Source organism: Girardinichthys multiradiatus, chromosome 6 (assembly GCF_021462225.1).
Source record: "Girardinichthys multiradiatus isolate DD_20200921_A chromosome 6, DD_fGirMul_XY1, whole genome shotgun sequence".
Classification (NCBI taxonomy): Eukaryota; Metazoa; Chordata; class Actinopteri; order Cyprinodontiformes; family Goodeidae; genus Girardinichthys; species Girardinichthys multiradiatus.
Window position 1 is genome coordinate 27,104,847 of NC_061799.1, and position 22,156 is coordinate 27,127,002.

At 40.0% G+C, this 22,156-nt stretch overlaps 1 protein-coding gene and 1 long non-coding RNA gene across 2 annotated transcripts; one reads left to right on the forward strand and one right to left on the reverse strand.

Annotated features, from left to right (window-relative positions):
• Positions 1-9,120: 9,120 nt before the first annotated feature.
• Positions 9,121-11,603, forward strand: LOC124869606. Its single transcript, XR_007038622.1, has 2 exons — positions 9,121-11,462; positions 11,534-11,603. It is a non-coding gene; the product is annotated as an uncharacterized LOC124869606 (long non-coding RNA).
• A 6,829-nt stretch (positions 11,604-18,432) lies between these two features.
• On the reverse strand, positions 18,433-21,315 carry LOC124869605 (tripartite motif-containing protein 16-like). Its single transcript, XM_047367555.1, has one exon. The coding sequence runs from the start codon at positions 21,313-21,315 to the stop codon at positions 19,960-19,962; it is 1,356 nt and encodes a 451-aa protein (XP_047223511.1). The 3' UTR covers positions 18,433-19,959.
• Positions 21,316-22,156: the final 841 nt, after the last annotated feature.

Below are 22,156 nucleotides of genomic sequence, written 5' to 3' on the forward strand. Positions count from 1 at the left end.
GACGGTTTATGTAGCAGTCGCATACAAGAGCATCAGCAGAGCAGGAGAGGAAAGTATATTTGGATTAATTGACAAATCTTTGGCATTGTATTGTTTCCAAGATGGTTCTAGCTTTGGTTACAACAACATCTGGACCTTCATCTCAGCTCCTGGTTCCTACAGAGTAGGAGTGTACCTGGACCACAGGTCTTCTGTCTTTCTACAGCGTCACTGAAACCATGACTCTCCTCCACAAAGTCCAGACAACATTCACTCAGCCGCTACATGCTGGAGTTTTGGTTGGAGGTTCTGCTGAGTTCTGTAAACCCAAATAGATATTTTGTCTTCTTTCTGATTGTTGATCGGGGTTCATTGTTCCAATGTATCTGCTCTGCTGTTCTGTTCTTCATTGTTTTTCTTGTTCATACATAGTTCTCTGTGTCTGTGTTCCAGGAGCCTTAAAGGATTTCACTGCTGATGTTTTCTTTTATTCTTATCTGACACATAAATATTTCTCCACATGAAAATCTAAACTTCTCTGGGCTTTAATGGTTCTGGTTAATATTTGTAACGATGTATTTTGGATGTTCTGGTTTCCCTCCCCTTCAGATCTGAAAACAGACACACACCTCTAACACACCTAATGTATACAGGGATAACAGGAGCAACAATCTGACCTGAGGTCAAGTGGATTACATTTAGCTTTAAGATCCTGCAGATCGTCATGTTTTCCAGTCAGGGGGAAATATTTTGGGATGGAAACGCACATGCTTTAATAAACCAAGCCCCCAGATCTATAGATAGAAGTCTGCTCTTTGAAACAAACCAAATGCTGCAAAATCCTTGGAAAATTCAGCCAGTTGTGAGGATTTTATTTGCACAGACTCATCATCCTTTCAAAGAGCCACACAGACTGCTGCAGACACTGTAATACTACTAATGACTCATCCCAGTTTTAATGGAGAAACAAATGCAATCTGCTAACTAATGTAGATAAGTCGTTAAATTTGTTTCTGGAGCAGTTTACTAAATCAGCTGCTCCTCTAATAACCTGCCAGGTCTTTCTGACCTTTAGACCTTTGATGCCTCAGATTGGCAACTGTGGCTCAGTGGGGAAGAGCAGTCGTCCGGTTGTGGGTTTTATTCCAGCTTCCTCCACCTCATGTCAAAAGTGTCAGATCTGTGTTAGTGTGTGATGTGTGTGTGGATGGGTGAATGCAACTAGTATTAAAGAGCTTTGAGTTGTCAGTATGACATTATATAAGCTCAGTCCATTTAGATGCTGACCTGCAGGATAAAGAGGAAAGGTGAGAGGAAGTTCTCCTGTCCCTGTGCTGCAAACCTCCATGCAGATACACAACCCTGCACACCCTGTCAAAGCACACAGAAATGAGCTTCTGCAGCAGATGCTCATTTCAAAGATTCATTGGATATGCTCAACTATGTTGGCAGCGTTGGACAAAACAAAATAAATGGAGGTAGAAAATATAGATGAGTTAATAACATGTTTGAGCGCAGCTTCAGCTCACCTTCTATCTTGTTATTTTCTGTATTATCTGCTATTTGTTGAACAAACAATAAAGCTACTGAGAAAAGAATAATAAACAGTCTGTGAAACATCAGAAAATAGTTTTAATGTACAGAACATACCAGAAAATATCTGTTTCTTTCTGGCATTGCTGGAATAAAACGTTAATTACAAAGGGTTTAAGTTGTTTTTGATCAGAGAGATAAAGATCATGTTCCTCCGTCTCTCATTCCAAGGAAAAATAGCTAAAGATGTGAAGCTAATTGTTGGGATTATAAATCTGAGAATATTATTTAATATTTAATATTAATATTTTAATATTTTATCAAATAATATTTCGGTCTGTTAAGGGTTGTCCTGTGAATACCGGCCCAGTAAGGTGATGGTATTAGGACAAAATAGAAAGGTGTGAGATGAGCTCTGACATTATTGAACAGCATAAACTCTGCACACACATGGAATGAATTCACACAATTTCTTAAAATACAAGAATTTATTAACCAAAATAAGTCAACTCAAAGTCAAACATATTTCAATCAACAAACCCTTTACTATGTTAAAACAATCCAACTAACTACCAAGCAGAATTAAAGAATAGGGAAGACTAATAGGCTATGTACAATATAAACACATTGAATAAAGATGATTGAAATCCATGACCAAAAGAGTGATGCAATATTACCATGCAATGTTTATGTTTGAGAACCAAGGATTATCTTGAAGAATCTGGAAGTGAAGTTAAGTTATTCTTGGAACTAACTTAGGCAATAATCAGCAAACACTCACAATGCAAGATCAGATAAAATATTATTTTAATAAAATAATGTTTTAAATAATGATCTGCTGAATAAAACCAACCTTCTGGATGATAATTTCTCAATGGTGTCTCATTAGCTGCCTTTATTTATTAAAATAATATTTGAAGAAATATTTTTAAGGGAATATTTTGGAAAGAGCCAAATCTTTCTGGAGAAATGGGGCTTAATGGTGTTTACTTGGTTTTCAAATTTAGTAAAATGATGTTAGTGACACATTATTTACTGGATTGAAAACTAAACCTTTCTGGGTAAATATTATTTATCAGCAAGCACATGTCCTTAGCTGTTAGCAGTTAAGCTAACAAAGAAGCTGCTAGCTTAGCACCAGATTCAAACACACACCTTGAAAAAATACCGTTAATAAAAGGGTTAAAATGCATAAGCGCGGATGGCGCGTTATGATCAATCTTCTGTTTAAAATCACCCTTTAATAAAGTTTGTCTTAACTTTAAAAACACACAAAGAACACAACCTGAGCACGTGTGCTGCAGATAGTCTGCTTGCACCAAGACAGCTCAGTTCAACACAAGCGAAACCAAACTTCATAAAATAAAAAACGTTTAGATCATTTCAACCTAAATCACTTCTATGTTTTTTTGCCCAAACACTTAACCTCATGAACTGTGGTGAGTAACGTTGTCCAAGCGATGATGAAGTTTGAAGAGAGCTCTGTGAACAAAGGGTTAGCTTCCAGCTAACCTCCGTAGTTCTGGCTGGAAGACGGCTCGTTCTGTCCGCTGATCTGTGAACAAACGGTTAGCTTCTAGCTAACCTCCGTGGCTGTGGATGAAAGACGGCCCGTTCTGTCCACTAACCAAACTGCACGTTACCGTTACCACGGTGATGGGGTCTCTGCTGTCTTCCTTCCAGACTGGGAGACCGCTCCACTCGGCTTCGTAGAGACCGCTTCTCTGTAGGGAACTTCTCTGTGACAGTTTGCTTCTGCAGGCCTCAGACAGAAAGTAAGCAAATCTTACACCTTAATTTCCCCGTTCATGAATGAAAATACCAGATACACAGACAGTATTTCATTTGTACTTAACTATGCATGTGATTGATGATCGTATGACATCCTTGGATCCAGTTGAAGAGTTTACAGGTCCTTCTCAAAATATTAGCATATTGTGATAAAGTTCATTATTTTCCATAATGTCATGATGAAAATTTAACATTCATATATTTTAGATTCATTGCACACTAACTGAAATATTTCAGGTCTTTTATTGTCTTAATACGGATGATTTTGGCATACAGCTCATGAAAACCCAAAATTCCTATCTCACAAAATTAGCATATCATTAAAAGGGTCTCTAAACGAGCTATGAACCTAATCATCTGAATCAACAAGTTAACTCTAAACACCTGCAAAAGATTCCTGAGGCCTTTAAAACTCCCAGCCTGGTTCATCACTCAAAACCCCAATCATGGGTAAGACTGCCGACCTGACTGCTGTCCAGAAGGCCACTATTGACACCCTCAAGCAAGAGGGTAAGACACAGAAAGACATTTCTGAACGAATAGGCTGTTCCCAGAGTGCTGTATCAAGGCACCTCAGTGGGAAGTCTGTGGGAAGGAAAAAGTGTGGCAGAAAACGCTGCACAACGAGAAGAGGTGACCGGACCCTGAGGAAGATTGTGGAGAAGGGCCGATTCCAGACCTTGGGGGACCTGCGGAAGCAGTGGACTGAGTCTGGAGTAGAAACATCCAGAGCCACCGTGCACAGGCGTGTGTAGGAAATGGGCTACAGGTGCTGCATTCCCCAGGTCAAGCCACTTTTGAACCAGAAACAGCGGCAGAAGCGCCTGACCTGGGCTACAGAGAAGCAGCACTGGACTGTTGCTCAGTGGTCCAAAGTACTTTTTTCAGATGAAAGCAAATTCTGCATGTCATTCGGAAATCAAGGTGCCAGAGTCTGGAGGAAGACTGGGGAGAAGGAAATGCCAAAATGCCAGAAGTCCAGTGTCAAGTTCCCACAGTCAGTGATGGTCTGGGGTGCCATGTCAGCTGCTGGTGTTGGTCCACTGTGTTTTATCAAGGGCAGGGTCAATGCAGCTAGCTATCAGGAGATTTTGGAGCTCTTCATGCTTCCATCTGCTGAAAAGCTTTATGGAGATGAAGATTTCATTTTTCAGCACGACCTGGCACCTGCTCACAGTGCCAAAACCACTGGTAAATGGTTTACTGACCATGGTATCACTGTGCTCAATTGGCCTGCCAACTCTCCTGACCTGAACCCCATAGAGAATCTGTGGGATATTGTGAAGAGAACGTTGAGAGACTCAAGACCCAACACTCTGGATGAGCTAAAGGCCGCTATTGAAGCATCCTGGGCCTCCATAAGACCTCAGCAGTGCCACAGGCTGATTGCCTCCATGTCACGCCGCATTGAAGCAGTCATTTCTGCAAAAGGATTCCCGACCAAGTATTGAGTGCATAACTGTACATAATTATTTGAAGGTTGACGTTTTTTGTATTAAAAACACTTTTCTTTTATTGGTCGGATGAAATATGCTAATTTTGTGAGATAGGAATTTTGGGTTTTCATGAGCTGTATGCCAAAATCATCCGTATTAAGACAATAAAAGACCTGAAATATTTCAGTTAGTGTGCAATGAATCTAAAATATATGAATGTTAAATTTTCATCATGACATTATGGAAAATAATGAACTTTATCACAATATGCTAATATTTTGAGAAGGACCTGTATGTCTGTTTGCCAGCAAAGAGACATCAGCGCGCTTTCCTCCCCTATCCGGTCCCTTTCCAAGGCCGTGTGGAAGAGGTCGGCTTGTTCGAGAGGGGGTGCTCTTATTCAGACAGTGGCATCATGGGAAGTCTGCTGCTACCCCCTTTCCTCAGTTGCTGGAAGTCAGTTAAATGCAATTTATTTTGAAATTTCCAGAAAAGTGTGTACCGGAGTTTCAATGTTGAAATCCATGGCTGGGTCCCAACACAATCATTTCTCCTGTCACTGGGCGGCATTGAGGTTACAGGTTGGGTGTCAAGGTACCAAACTCTTCTTCAACACAAAAGTGTGCCATCCTCCTGGTACAGTCATACACAGAGGTTCCTCAGTGTGTCAGCATGATGGAGATCGTGGATTAAACCTGTGATAAATGTTATAGACATGTCAAAAAATTATAGCTTTCAATAATGTAATAAATAGAAAGAAGTGTGGAACTGAGCTTCATGTGGAGACCAAAAAGGATTTAACAAGACCAGAATGAACACAAACAGCACAAAAGTCATTTATTGTAGTGAGGTGGAAGCTTTTATAATAGAAATCAGTACATTTGGTTCCAACATCTCACCTTTGGTATCCTAAACATTGTACCTTAATAAATGGCACCAGATGTATCTGAAGGATCAACCTCACTATTTTTAATGAATCTTATTTTTACACACTACTCACACAGCTACATACAACATAAGTCAAGTCAAGTTTACTAATATAGCGCTTTTCAGCAACAAGGCACTCAAAGCACTGTACATGAGGAAAAACATTACAATGACACAGAAAATCAAACACAGAAAAACAAATCAAATTACATTAATAATCATTGGGAGTTTACTGGTAAGAGCTGGTTCTAATCCAATCTTTCTAATAGAGGTAATTAGATCATTAAGTCCTCTGCGGTAAGGAATTCATCCTGTGCTAGAGGAAAGGTCCAAACTTTCAAATACTAATAATGTTTGGCTTTCACTGGTACCAAATAGTTGTAATAAAATCCTTCTAAGAAATCTAAAAATCATTGGTCATTGGTGTAAAAACAGCTTTAGTCCAAATTTTCAAATACTAACAATATTTGGCTTTTGCTGGTAATCCTTCTGAGAAATGTGAAAATCTATGAAAAGTAATGTAATCACACATTTAGGTAAAGTAAGATAGGATGGGAAAAAAACATATTTCACACTCTATTCTAAGCAGAATATAGTCTGAAGTAGTACAAAAAAACCTCAGCAGGGGAAGGTAACACGCACATAAGTAAAGATTTAGCAAGGGTACGGTGGAATCTTGAGGGTGTGAATATATAAGTCTGAGTGTGTTTGCAAGAATTAGACTGTCAACACTGATAAAAGTGCCATTGTCCTTATGAAGAGCGTCGTGTTTATATAACATCCAGGAGATATTTTGTCGACAGCCAGTTAGCAGAAGTTGCCAAGGCCACATTGGGGTGCCAGATTTAGAAAAACAATAAATGTTGTGGTTCAGGCAGTTGTGAATTTCCAACTATCATAAGAGTTTTACTGGTATGTCTCAAATGCAAATCCAAATACCCACATTTCTGGTACTTTCCACAGATCTCGAGCGTACAACTTCTCCAAGATTATATCCTTTAACCTCTGAGTCCAACTGTTGCCAGGCTGCAATTCTGTTCAAGAATCGTGTCCAGCTTGCGATTCTGCTCTCTTAACATTTCAGTCTGAGTGTTGATCGCTCTACAGACTTCATCCAACATCGCAGGCACCTTTGGAATGCTTTAAATAGCCGCCCACGTTTTGCGCATCACTCGTTAAGCCAGGTAACCACCAACTCCAAAAAGCAGAAATCCTGTTATCAAAAGTCCAAATATGTACACATCTTCTATGTCCTTGACCGACATCGTAGTCAGGCATTGCTGCCAAGAAATCATTGTGTATCCAGAGAAGAACATCCCGTCTGGACAAGAGGGTTCTCCTTTACCCTGTCTTCTCGTCAAAAACATTTGATCAATTACGTTGAGACCAGCTGACCAAATCCATAATTTACAAGTTTGGAGGATATGGAAAGCGAGGCGCTGAGAAAAACACAGACAAAAAGCAGAAGCAGGGATCAGCGTGGAGGGTGAGAGAGAAAACGTGTGTTTCTTCCACCGAGAGCAAGAGGAAAAAAAAAAAAAACACAACAACAAAAAACCACAACACGCCCCCCTCCTCTCATCCTCACACCACTCCACACTCAACCCGTTGTGTTTCCATTCACCCACTGACGGCTGGAGGTGGGGCTTCAAGCCATAACTCGTCGTGCGCTGTTCAGCTGCTAACTGTTACTGTTTTATGGATCAGTGAGCCTACCAGACATAAGATAAGTTTCAAGAACAAACCACCAAAGCAAAATAAACACTCACCTTTCGCACATCATGTCCTCCAACAGTGATTTGGAACCACCACCATGGCTTTCAGGTCCAACCATTGTGGTCCTTAATATTTTTATAGTCACTCTTGTCTTTTTGGGGCTTTTCCTGGCACAGTGGTGTGAGGTAAAATCTGTGGCTTGTCATTCTTTCCTCAGCCATGGCTCATGCCACTGACATATGGTTGACCACCCCCATGGCCAAGCAGTCAACAGCAGTATGTTCACATTGTATTTCAGCTCTGCTCAGTCCCGATTGGACCTGCTCCTGAGCAGGTACTGAGAAAGCCAGCGTATGGCTGATTAAGCCAGTAATAGAAATGGTCACAAAACGAGCTGAGTGGAATGGACTCTGACAAAGTACACGGTATGGAAAAGGCATAAACCAGGCATGGACAGGACTGTTCTGTCCATGCCTGGTTTATCCAATGGATTGAGAGCCTCCTCCTGCTCTTCTCTGCAGTGCTTTCCTTTTTGGCTCGTGTTATTCTGGCCCAGAAATGTTCAGAAGTCAACTCTTCAAGACAAGTCTCAATTCTTTGATGGGCAAGTCCAAGTCAGGTATTTCACCCCAAGTCCAGTTTCAAGTTCCTAATGAATGAAATAAACATTTTCTCATCAATGACATCTAGGTCACCTCTAACTCCACTTCCTGTAGGTTGGGAATCCAAACCTGTACTGTATGTTCTTTGGCCTGAAATTATCACATAAACATTTGACCAAAATTAACACCTGTCTATCCCCGTCTTCATATTGTCCACTCTTTTGCTATATATTGCACTAAATATGGTTTGGATGGTTGTCTTTTCACTCTAAACCGGGGAATTTCTAATAATATTGGGAAACAATTTTCTAAATCTATATTTAAAACCTCTGTTCTCTCTGTTTGTTCTGAAATATTCAAATTCATTTAATGCATTATTCAGTTGGAGATTCCTTCATGTGGTCATTATCATGAAGCTACATTAACAGATGTTATGGGTTATTAACATCCCATAATAATCCACAAACATCACTGGCTAATAATCAAGCTCATCCTTTTACAGTAAAACATGAAGCAGCTGCAGTCTGTAGCTCACATACCAGCTTCCTTTCACTCTTCATTACATGAGATAGAAACTGTTACTAAGACTCTCAGACCACGAGTCCAAGTCAAGTCTCAAGTCTTTAGGACACAGGTCTAAGTCAAATCTGACTTTTATTTTTGTGAATTAAGTATGACTCATAAGAAAATAAAGAAAATGATAAAAATAATGAGTAAGAAATTCCAAATAATTGTAGATATTAATTGCCTTGCAATCAATAAATCAATAAATCTGAGTGAAAGATGGTTGTTGCCCCTCTACCTCGGTCAGTATTTCAAAGAATGTGAAAACCTATATAATTATGAGTTGACTCAGTAAAACTAAGATAATCCCCCTGCTGCAGCCAGTTTTCTGAGACTAAATCAATCAATCTGATTTTCACAAATCAAGTCATTAATTAACAAAGTCATCAAACATAGATCAATGTTCAGTAAACCACATTTAATTGTTTTATTTTTGCTTGTTCAGTTGAGGAATTCAGAATACAAATTAACCTAACATGTATGTTTTTGGACTGTCGGAGGAAGCCGGAGAACCCACTCAGAACCCACAGGGGAGAACATGCAAACACCATGCAGAAAGACCCAAGCCAGGATTTGACCCCAAGACCTTCTTGCTGCAAAACAGCAGTGTTAACAACTGCACCACCATGCCCTAAATCCACATTTAAAATAAATAACAAAACTAGTTAAACATTGCAGTGCGTTGCATAAGTATTCATACTCCTTGTCATTTTGTCATGTTACAACCACATACTTCAGGGTTTTTGTTGTGGTGGGGGTGGGGGGATTTTATTTGACAGACCAACACAAAGTACAGCATAATTGTGAACTTAAAGGAAGACACACTTGTCAAAATTTCTTGCAAATTAGAAAAGTGTGGCATGTATTTGTATTCACCCCTATTACTCCAACAAGCCAAAATTAAATCCAGGTCAACGACTTGCCCTCACAAGACACCTACTGAATAAATACTGTGCATCCTGAAAGTATTCACAGTGCTTTTTCTACATTTAATTATGTTACAGCCTTATTTCACATGGTATCAAATTAATCTATTTCCTCAAAATTGTACACACAATACCCTATTATGATAATGTGAAACAAGTTTGTTTGAGATTGTTGCTAATTTATTACAAATAGAAAACTAAGAAATCACATTTGCATAAGTATTCACAGCCTTTGCTTAATACTTTGTTGATCCACCATTAGGAGCAAATTCAACCTCAAGTCTTTTTGAATATGATGCCACAAGCACAGCTCACCTAGTCGTCCCAGTCTGTGGTCAACAGCTCTGGCGCAGGTTTTCATTCAGGATGTCTCCGTACATTGCTGCATTCATCTTTCTCTCTATCCTGACTAGTCTGCAAGTTCCTGCTGCTGAAATCATCCCCATAGAATGATGCTGCCACCACCATGCTTCACTGTAGGGGTGGTATTGGTCTGGTGATGAGTTGTTCCTGGTTTCCACCAAACATGACACCTGGGATTCACACCAAAGAGTTCATTCTTTGTCTCATCAGACCAGATAATTTTGTTGGTCATGGTTTGACAGTCCTTCAGGTGCCTTTTGGCAAACTCCAGACTGGCTGTCATGTTCTTTTTATTAAGGAGTGGCTTTCGTCTGGCCACTACCATACAGTCCTGATTGGTGGATTGCTGCAGAGTTTGCTGTCCTTCTGGAAGGTTCTCCTCTCTCTACACAAAGGATCACCGGAACTCTGACAGAGTGACCATGGGGTTCTTGGTCACCTCCCTGAGTAAGGCTTTTCTCCCCCAATCACTCAGTTTAGACGGCCAACCAGCTCTAGGAAGAGTCCTGGTGGTTCCAAACATCTTGCATTTACGAATGATTGAGGCCACTGTGCTCATTTGGACCTTCAAAGCAGAAACTTTTCTGTATCCTTTCCCAGATTTGTGCCTCAAGACAATCCTGTCTCAGAGGTCTACAGACAATTCCTTTGACTTCATGCTTGGTGTTTGTGCTCTGACCTGCACTGTCAAATGTGGGACCTTATATAGACAGGGGTGTGCCCTTCCTAATCATGTCAAATCAACTGAATTCACCACCCCATTTAAGCTGTAGAAACATCTTAAGGATGACCAGTGGAAACTATGCACCTCAGCTCAATTTTGAGCTTCATGGCATAGGCTGTGAATACTTATGTAAATGTGATTTCTTAGTTTTCTATTTGGAATAAATTTGCAACAGTCTCAATCAAACTTTATTTACCTTGTCATAATGGAGTATGGTGTGTAGAGTTTTGAGGAAAGAGATTACTTTGATGACATTTGGAATAAAGCTGAAACATAACTAAATGTGAAGAAAATTGCAGTGCTGTTGTTATGGTTCTGGCCCATCTGCCTGCTTCCTCCTCTGCCCTCCTGTCAGCAATCAGCTCCATCTGCTCCACCTGTTTGCTGCTGCGTTGCAGCGCAATCATTGTCATGCCACTCACCTGTGCACCAGCAGTTATATTCAGCCTCCGTCTGGCAGACGGTGCCAGATTTTTGAAAGCCATTTGAGATCCAGCGTGTCTTCCTGCCTGATCATGGTTTCTGACCATGTTTTTGTCTCTTGGATTTCCCTCTCCTGCCTGGCCCTTGTTGGATGTCTCTAACTCTGGATCTCAACGCTGTTTCTGTCCCTGGATTTTTGTCTCTGCCCAGCCCCTGGTTTTATCTGCCTAAGCCTACCTGCCTTTCCTTCCTGCCATGACTCCCTGTCCCCGCCCAGTCCCCTGTCAAGTGGCCTGTCCCGGCTTTTCTGGTTCTCGCCCCCGCATCAACTTACTGGTCGGTGAGTTTGGGTCTATCGGCAATCCGACAACGGTCAGTGGGACACTCCCGTATGGATGTTCTAGGCTGGCTTCTGATTGACTACCTCCCAGCTGAGGAGCCGTTTCCTGGTTCGCTGTCCCACACAGACCCTGAGAAGGTTAGTGGCTGTTTGGACTCTCAACTTTGTCAGAAGCTCATCAAGCCACTAACTTGTTTCTCTGCCTCCAGTGGTTCCTGTGTTCTGATTGGTGGTTGCCAGTGTTCCTGTGTCCAAGACCATAATAAATCTTAACTTGTGCTTTGTCTCTGGCTGCAATTTTGGGTCTTCAGTCCTGGTCTTAATAGCTGTGAATACTTTCAGGTTGGGGAGAAGGACGTCTGGGTGTCTCTGCTGAGTCTACTGCCCCTGCGACCCGGTGCTGGATAAGCGGAAGACAACAAGTACTTTCAGGATGCACTAGTGTCCACTTGTATGACATGTTATCCGTGTATAAATGCAGCTGTTCTGTTTATGGCCTCAGAGGCTTGTTAAAGAACATAAGAGAACAAGTGGCATCATGAAGACTAAGGTACACCGCAGACTGGTCAGGGTGAAATTTCTGGAGAAGTTGATAGCAGAAGTAGCTTATCAAACAACATCCCAGGCTTGCATACAGTAAAGCTCCATTTTTCTCTGTCTCCTCTTCCTCATTCTGGGCTGAAGGGGAACTGATTCATGCTTTATGCTCTCAGTAGTCACAGAAAGCAGACAAATGGGTCTGCTGTAACTTCGGCATCCATCAGGGGCGGAGCCAGAAGATTTTCATAGGGGTTGCCAGACTGGGACCGTTGATCACAACTGATTGGAGCACGACATCTGTATTTTACAAATAATTCACTAAAGTCAGAAATTGTTTCTTCAAGGACTTGCTATATTTATGAATATATGCCTATGTAACCCATCTTGTTCGTTCTGATCCAGCAGGTTGACTTCACGACAGATGCATTCTGGTTCTCTGTATTTATTCTAACAAGAGACAAATAAACAAGTTGGTGGTTAGCAGCTCCAGCAGCTTCTGCCCCACAGTAACAGACAGCAACATAAAAAGGGGAAGAGCTGACTGTGATCGTATAGTGGTTTTAATATAAATTTACATCAATTTTCTACATTATATTTAGCACAGTTAGCAATGAATAAATATATTGTGGGGCTGCACGGTGGCCTTGCAGCAAGAAGGTCCTGGGTTCAATTCCCAGCCTGGGGTCTTTCTGCATGGAGTTTGCATGTTCTCCCCGTGCATGTGTGGGTTCTCACCGGGTACTCCGGCTTCCTCCCACAGTCCAAAGACATGCCTGTTAGGTTAATTGGTAACTCTAAATTGCCCTTAGGTGTATGAGTGTGTGTGCATGGTTGTTTGTGTGTTGCCCTGCGATGGACTGGCAACCTGTCCAGGGTGTACCCTGCCTCTCGCCCATAGACTGCTGGAGATAGGCACCAGCTCCCCCGCGACCCACTATGGAATAAGCAGTAGAAAATGACTGACTGACATATATTGTGGTAAAAGAAATAGATTATACACAAATATTTAACATTCAAAGACTATCGTACAATTGGCAACTGAATAGTTACTTTGTATCAAAAAATAAAACATACCTAACAAGAGACAAATAAACAAGTTAGTGGTTAGCAGCTCCAGCAGCTTCTGCTCCTATACATTAAATAAAATACAATAAATAACTCTAGACAAACTACTGAGTAATCAAATGAACAGTTGATAAAACAGTTAGCAGTTGTAACATTAAACACAGCTGAAATACACAACATGAATTACAATAACAGTTTAAAACATTTACAAAATATGGCAAAATCAAATATGAAAAAATTAATATATTTAAATTAATCTAAAATGTGTAAAAAAAAATCATATTTGTTAAGAAAACACAGAGCTGATCCTAATACATACCACAGTAACAGACAGCAACAGAAAAAGGGGAAGAGCTGACTGTTACTGGTTGCTATGGTAACCACCAACTGACAAGAGTAACATAAAAAATGTATATAGCAATAAAAGTCAAGAAAAAAATTAATTGTTGATTAAATAAAATTAATTTGAAGAATAAATAAACCAATTTTGACAAACTTCACATCAATAGTAATGTTAAAATAAAACCCCATTACACTCTCCTCTCCTGAATTTGTCAAAATCACAAAACAAGCTCAATGTATTCAGGAAACATATCGAATAACATCCCCAAAATTCCAAATAAGTCCCACCGCATCTCATAATCAACGAATTGAATGAATAACACACCAACAACAAAGTGTGCTCTGACGAACTGTAAAGATGTTCAATGAAGAACTCAGGAGGGTAGTGCAGTGCAAATCACAAACCCATCACAGATGACATAAACAGTGCCCGAATACACTTTAAAATTCAATTAAAACTTATACTAACCAATCTACAAAAATATTATTTTTGCTGTATTGTTTTTTTTTTTGTTAACCACTGTAGCTGATAAGACTTTTACTCCAAAAATAACGCACTGTTAGATATCAAAAAGGCTGAAGAACAAATAAACTCATACAGTAATATGTAAATGCTAGCAGAAGGATGCTAGAATGCTGTGCTAATCATCCGATCCGTAAATTGCTGTATCACCAGTAAAACCTGAATATTAATGTGGAGTCTGACTTTAACCCACTGGATGTCAGATTAGCTCAAGGCTGATCTTCAGTAGTCACGAGGTCACGGCACCAGATGTAACCCATCTTGTTCGTTCTGATCCAGCAGGTTGACTTCACGACAGATGCATTCTGGTTCTCTGTATTTATTCTAACAAGAGACAAATAAACAAGTTGGTGGTTAGCAGCTCCAGCAGTTTCTGCCCCACAGTAACAGACAGCAACAGAAAAAGGGGAAGAGCTGACTGTGATCGTATAGTGGTTTTAATATAAATTTACATCAATTTTCTACATTATATTTAGCACAGTTAGCAATGAATAAATATATTGTGGGGCTGCACGGTGGTGCAGTTGGTAGCACTGTTGCCTTGCAGCAAGAAGGTCCTGGGTTCAATTCCCAGCCTGGGGTCTTTCTGCATGGAGTTTGCATGTTCTCCCCGTGCATGTGTGGGTTCTCACCGGGTACTCTGGCTTCCTCCCACAGTCCAAAGACATGCCTGTTAGGTTAATTGGTAACTCTAAATTGCCCTTAGGTGTATGAGTGTGTGTGCGTGGTTGTTTGTGTGTTGCCCTGCGATGGACTGGCGACCTGTCCAGGGTGTACCCTGCCTCTCAGGCACCAGCTCCCCCGCGACCCACTATGGAATAAGCGGTAGAAAATGACTGACATATATTGTGGTAAAAGAAACGAATTATACACAAATATTTAACATTCAAAGACTATCGTACAATTGGCAACTGAATAATTACTTTGTATCAAAAAATAAAACATACCTAACAAGAGACAAATAAACAAGTTGGTGGTTAGCAGCTCCAGCAGCTTCTGCTCCTATACAGGTCCTTCTCAAAATATTAGCATCTTGTGATAAAGTTCATTATTTTCCATAATGTCATGATGAAAATTTAACATTCATATATTTTAGATTCATCGCACAATAACTGAAATATTTCAGGTCTTTTATTGTCTTAATACGGATGATTTTGGCATACAGCTCATGAAAACCCAAAATTCCTCTCACAAAATTAGCATATTTCATCCGACAAATAAAAGAAAAGTGTTTTTAATACAAAAAACGTCAACCTTCAAATAATCATGTACAGTTATGCACTCAATACTTGGTCGGGAATCCTTTGGCAGAAATGACTGCTTCAATGCGGCGTGGCATGGAGGCAATCAGCCTGTGGCACTGCTGAGGTCTTATGGAGGCCCAGGATGCTTCGATAGCGGCCTTTAGCTCATCCAGAGTGTTGGGTCTTGAGTCTCTCAACGTTCTCTTCACAATATCCCACAGATTCTCTATGGGGTTCAGGTCAGGAGAGTTGGCAGGCCAATTGAGCACAGTGATACCATGGTCAGTAAACCATTTACCAGTGGTTTTGGCACTGTGAGCCGGTGCCAGGTCATGCTGAAAAATGAAATCTTCATCTCCATAAAGCTTTTCAGCAGATGGAAGCATGAAGTGCTCCAAAATCTCCTGATAGCTAGCTGCATTGACCCTGCCCTTGATAAAACACAGTGGACCAACACCAGCAGCTGACACGGCACCCCAGACCATCACTGACTGTGGGTACTTGACACTGGACTTCTGGCATTTTGGCATTTCCTTCTCCCCAGTCTTCCTCCAGACTCTGGCACCTTGATTTCTGAATGACATGCAGAATTTGCTTTCATCTGAAAAAAGTACTTTGGACCACTGAGCAACAGTCCAGTGCTGCTTCTCTGTAGCCCAGGTCAGGCGCTTCTGCTGCTGTTTCTGGTTCAAAAGTGGCTTGACCTGGGGAATGCAGCACCTGTAGCCCATTTTCTGCACACGCCTGTGCACGGTGGCTCTGGATGTTTCTACTCCAGACTCAGTCCACTGCTTCCGCAGGTCCCCCAAGGTCTGGAATCGGCCCTTCTCCACAATCTTCCTCAGGGTCCGGTCACCTCTTCTCGTTGTGCAGCGTTTTCTGCCACACTTTTTCCTTCCCACAGACTTCCCACTGAGGTGCCTTGATACAGCACTCTGGGAACAGCCTATTCGTTCAGAAATTTCTTTCTGTGTCTTACCCTCTTGCTTGAGGGTGTCAATAGTGGCCTTCTGGACAGCAGTCAGGTCGGCAGTCTTACCCATGATTGGGGTTTTGAGTGATGAACCAGGCTGGGAGTTTTAAAGGCCTCAGGAATCTTTTGCAGGTGTTTAGAGTTAACTCGTTGATTCAGATGATTAGGTTCATAGTTCGTTTAGAGACCCTTTTAATGATATACTAATTTTGTGAGATAGGAATTTTGGGTTTTCATGAGCTGTATGCCAAAATCATCCGTATTAAAACAATAAAAAATATTTCAGTTAGTGTGCAATGAATCTAAAATATATGAATGTTAAATTTTCATCATTACATTATGGAAAATAATGAACTTTATCACAATATGCTAATATTTTGAGAAGGACCTGTACATTAAATAAAATACAATAGTAATGTTAAAATAAAACCCCGTTACACCTACATATATTAAATATATGCTGTTTAAGTTCATAATTTCTGGTTATTTCTAATTTACACTAAAAGGTTGGAGCTGTGTTTTGTTTTTGTTTTTTTGTCAAATGAAGCATTTGTGGGATTTGATCCTTGAATGATTCTCAGTTTTTTTTCCTGGAAAACTGTCTGATCTCAGTTTACCTCATATTTACCTTTAACGTGGATTAGATTGGTGAGTTTTTAATATTTAAGATTGGTGTAAATGTTGTGGTTAAATCAGCTTTTAGGGTACTTTTTAGACACAGGAAGAATACTTGCTCAGTGCTGAACTCGCATTTCAGGAATTTACTACGACTTTTGGTTAGCTAAGTATTGGCAGCAGGTTGTGATCTAGAGGAGTGAAGGCAGTATTGAGGGAATTTATGGCAAGTGAGCAAACACCCACCACAGTACTGTTGTAGATGAGGAAAAACGGGAAAGAATCATTGTTCTGGACAGAGACAGTTCCCAGAACAGTTCTGTTTTTATTTGTTTAAATGTTAACGGTCATCTAAAAAAATCTTTTCTTTTTCTATCATTAACTTGGTTTAAAAAAGTGTTGCATTAATAAAGAGTTCTGTGATGCAGAACGTGTATCTATCGCTCATTACAAAACCTAAATGTTTTAAGGCAGAGTTGTAAATCCAATCAATATCAATAAATCCCTATAAAACAATAAGTTAAAGAATGCAGCATATTCTTCATAGAATCCATCGGTGCCATATTATGATCTGCAATGAAAAATTTGTCAACCAAATAAATATGTAATCTTCTAGAATATGGAGGTAGAGGGTCTGTTTAAAAGAAGTAAATATCTGATGTGTTTTACTTTGGCATGTCCATTAGAAGACTTGCTGTTTCTACCTGGAAAATACACTTCTATTCTGAGCCTGTTTTCTATACAACGCCCTGTACAAGAACTCAGCAGCTGTAGAACTTATCAATAACTGATTACTTTTTTCATTAGTAATTTTAAATTTATTTGTATATTCCATATTTTAACTGCCAAGTGGAATAAAAGGAGGTGTGGTTTAAAATGTGTCTTAATTAGCTGATAGTAAGATTTTAGCCAGAAGTTTTAGCTTACAATAAAATAAAAAAAAATAATGAAGGCACCAATTCTTACTGAAATTGATGTAAATATGATACCATTGTTTATTACCCTAAAATCTCAATACTATCTGACTAAAGCCATATATTTAATTGAGTAAAGGAGCACAACCTGACCGGTTGGGTCCTGGTTCAGTTTAAGGCAACATGAAAAAATGATCATGTGAGGATGTGTAAACTGACTCCTAATACATTTGTTTTGTCCCCAAACCTTAAAAAACAAGTTTAAAATATGATTTATTAAGTTCAATGTTTAAGTTTAATAATTTTTTTTACATAAGCATTTAAACATAGAAAATAAGAATAAAGGAATGATGTCATACATATACAGAAACATTTCCAGCCTCAACATCAGCTTTGATTGGATACAGAAAATATCCTAATTCTAAAAGTAAATTCAGAAACATGACCTCACCTTTTCGCTACTACTTTGTGAGGAAGATTTTTTAAAAGTGAAGTTTTTCTTACAATGCTGCTGCACATGTGCAATTAAGAAACTAAAATAGAGATTAGGCCAAACTGTACTGCTGGTTTTACGTACTCTGGAATCCTAAATAGAAGAGACAACAGACTAATAGCTAGAAAAGCAATCACACTAACATTACAGCCGCAGACCTTGTAGTGGGAAAAAAGCCAAAAAGTGATGAAAAAAAAGGCAAAGCAGCTACTTGTTACATCCTCTAACAAACAGACCTAAAACCAGCCAAATCTGTCATATTAAAAATCCTGCAAAGTGCTTGTTTAGGATTATGTTATACTGTTGCAGTTTTTATGGGTAATAGGCAGTTTTAGGCAGATTCATTTTCAACAAAACTTTATGCTAACACAAGAATGTTTATTCTTTCTCTTGTTGCAGGAGCTCGTGGAGACCAAGGGGATTTGAAGACAAAGAGGTGACCTTATTGACATGTTAAAGTGATTTAAGTGAATTAAAGTACCTAATTAAGTGCTGTTTGGATTAGAACTAAATGCGTACGAGCAAACAAACATTTTACTTTCAGCCAGTCTTTTTTTTAGGAGCTGCTGATGTCTCTCAAGAAGTTATTGGTTTAGTGTAATTCATTACAACTATCCCTAATGGTGGACAATCTGTCTGTGACTGCAGCACAGCATTTGTGAGCACCCAGGTAGACTGATGTCCTTCTACAACCGAGGCCTGCAGCACCTCTGATCTAGACGCCTCCTGTTGCTCACGGTCAGCTGCACAGTCCGGGTTCCTTGGATCCCATTGCCCCTGGCACGGCACTCCCCAGTTTCCCCTAGATCTGTCAATAAATATCAACTTAAATAACTAAGTGTGTCCAACATGTCAATTAATATTAAATTGCTGAATATCTTTTTATTTCAGCCAAGGGTCAGAATTCAGCTCCTGCCGTGTTAACGGCATTTATATTCTTCTGTTTATATCGGTACAGTTTTGCTTCAAAAGCATTTGTAGACAAAGTCTAAAAAAACATTCTCACCTCTGTGGGGGTTTATGTTCTTTTTAACATAACTAGTTTTAGGCAGGTTTCTTTCCTACAAAACTTGATGCTAATACAAGAATATTTATTCTTTCTCTTGTTGCAGTAGCTCGCTGAGGATGAGGGAGATTTGAAGATGAAGAGGTGACTTAATTGATGTGTGATTGAAAGTGATGACTTGTCGATCAAAATTTCAAAACGTGGGGCACTGGTATTTTAGGCATTTAAATGCAGAAATTTTACCTTGGGCCCCACACTATACACTGTAAAAAAAAAAAAGGTTCAGGAGGGCACTTTTTTGTCCATAGGATAAAAGGGCAGGTGATCTAGCACCACCTCGTGTCTATCTGTGCACGTCCCTGCCAATTACTGTCTAAGTTAGTTCCAAGACTGACTTAACCTCATTTCCAAATTCCTTAAGAAAATCATTGGTTCCCAAACATGAGTAAGATTGAATGGTAATGTTGCTTCACTCTTTTGGCCATGGTTTTTAATTGATTCACTTGTTCATATTGCATTTAGTTGGTCTTCCTTATTCTTTCATTTTGCTTGGTAGTTTTGCTTGGATTGTTCTGGGATAGTAAAGAGTTTGTTGACTGAAATATGTTTGACTCTGAGGTGAATTATTTTTGTTAATAAATTGTGTGAATTCATTACATGTGTGTGCAGAGATTTGCTGTTCAGGAATGTCAGAGCTAAGCACATCCCTTTTCTCTATTGTCCTAATACCACCGCCTTAATGGGCTGGTATAAACCGGACAACACTTAACAGACCGAATTATTGTTTAATACAATTTTAAATATATAATATAATATAATATAATATAATATAATATAATATAATCACAACACATAAAACAACAATGATAAAAAAAACATCTGATGGAGAATTAAAAATCTCACTGAACCTTCAATAGATTTTATCTATTTGGGTTTACAGAACTCCATTCCACCTCCCAGTAACAACGTCCAGTCAGACTCTCTCTACTCAGAACCTGAGAATAATCGGTGAATCTGTCTGGGTCACTAGAACAAGACTGAAGTTGACCCATCCACGTCACCTTCCTGTTCCCCTCTGTTAGTAACAGCAGCGTGTTTGCTGTGTTTGGATCCAATGTGATTTCACATGAATATTTTAAGAATCCAGCTCTGCTCTTTGGTTCTGGTTCTGAGAGTAAAACATCTACCTCAGTGAGGGTAAGTGAGATGTTTGTCCACGTGTCTCTCAGAATGTCCTGTAGTTTATCTCTGAGCTCTGACACAGCTGCTGTCACATCCTCAAAGTATCTCAGAGGACGGATATTGATCCTGGATAAGTGTATAGACTCACTGAGTGCTGACAGTGGAGGGTAGCTGTGGAGAAACTGGTTGTGATCCTCTGTGTTTGAGAACTGCTTCACCTCAGCGTCTTTCCTCTTCAACTCAGTGATCTCCTGCTCCAGCTTCTCCTGAAGCTCTTTGACTCGACTCACTTCAGTTTCCTGCTGGGATCTGATCTGCTGCTTCACATCAGAGCTTCTTTTCTGGATGAGACGGATCAGGTCAGTGAAGATCTTCTCACTGTGCTCCACTGCTATATCAGCAGAGTGAATGATGCCCTTGAGCTCCTGTTGAAGCAGCTTCACATCATTCTCTCTGTCCTGGATTCTCTTGTGGATTTTTCCTCGTCTCACCTCCAGCTCTCTCTGCCTCTCAGTCCTTTCTGCTGCAGCTGAGACTGTGGCATGGCCTTTATGTTCACCCATTAAACAGACATTACAGATACACTTCTGATCAGTACGGCAGAACATATTCATCACCTCATCATGACGAGAGCAGATGTTCTCCAGGAGGTTCTTGGAGGGCTCCACAAGCTTGTGTTTCTTTAATGGAGGCACATCATAATGAGGCTGAAGGTCTTTCTCACAGTAAGAGGCCAGACAGAATGAACATGACTTCATGGCTTTCAGTTTTCTTCCAGTGCAGAAATCACAGGCCACATCTTCAGGTCCAGCATAGTAGTGATCAGCAGGAGCAGCTTGGAGTCCAGTCCTCTTCAGCTGCTCCACTAAAGCTGCTAACATGGTGTTCTTCCACAGGACAGGCCTCGGTGTGAAGGTCTGCCTGCACTGAGGGCAGCTGTGGTTTCGTTTCTGATCCTCTTGGTCCCAGTGTTTTTTTATACAGTTCATACAGTAGCTGTGTCCACACGAAGTAGTCACTGGATCCTTAAGTAGATCCAGACATATCGAACAGGAAAAGGTTTCTTGGTCCACATGAACTGTATGTTGCTCCATTTCTTCTCCCCGTCACAATGATTCTGAGTTTCATTTCCTGAAAACAGAAGCATATTGATGTATAATCTACAAGTCACATGTTTGTGCAGAGAGGCTGCAGCCAATCGGCTTTCAGCAGCCTGGTTCCACCCAGCTTTAAGTTGCATATCTGATGGGCTGGGAACAGGAAAACCTGCACATACAGGAGGTCATTAAATATTTTATGATGACTATTTATTAAAAATTTTAATTAAAAAAGCAATAATAATCAAAATAAGTTCTAACCAAAATCATTCCCCACAAATAGATATTAGAGATACACTAAGGGGTGGTGATTTTTGGGCTAACAGCACTTAATAACTATTATTCATTAATTGTCATAAATAATTATTAACCGAAACCATACAAAATTAAACTAAAGTTTGTCATGTTGAACAAACCTGTGTGTGTGAGTGCCATGTGATTACAATACCACAAACTGCATGTGAAGCATGCTATTTACTTTAAATTTGATTTATTGCAATGAATACATAGATAAAATAAAAAGCTAATGAATCAGTTAATGTTCTCAGTTACAACGTCATGTTTTCATTAATCTCTTTTCAGATATCAGCAAGTGCAAGGATGATTCACCAGTGCAGCCTACTTTGAGGACGTTTCCAACCTCATTCATGGGGGAAAGGAGACACAGCTTCCAGCCAAGCTGGTATGAAAGTCATCCTTGGGGTGAATACTCTGTCATTATGGACTCTGCCTATTGACATGCGTGCAGACATTTCAGCCAACCAAATATTTCAGGCAGTGTGTTTGATGATGCAGCAGTTAAACATAGATTGACGTCCATTCACAGCGCAAAGTACAC

What these genes read in the sequence shown, in the direction of transcription:
- LOC124869605 (XM_047367555.1), bottom strand. Translation starts at nt 21,315, where the DNA reads ATGGAGCAACATACAGTTCATGTGGACCAAGAAACCTTTTCCTGTTCG.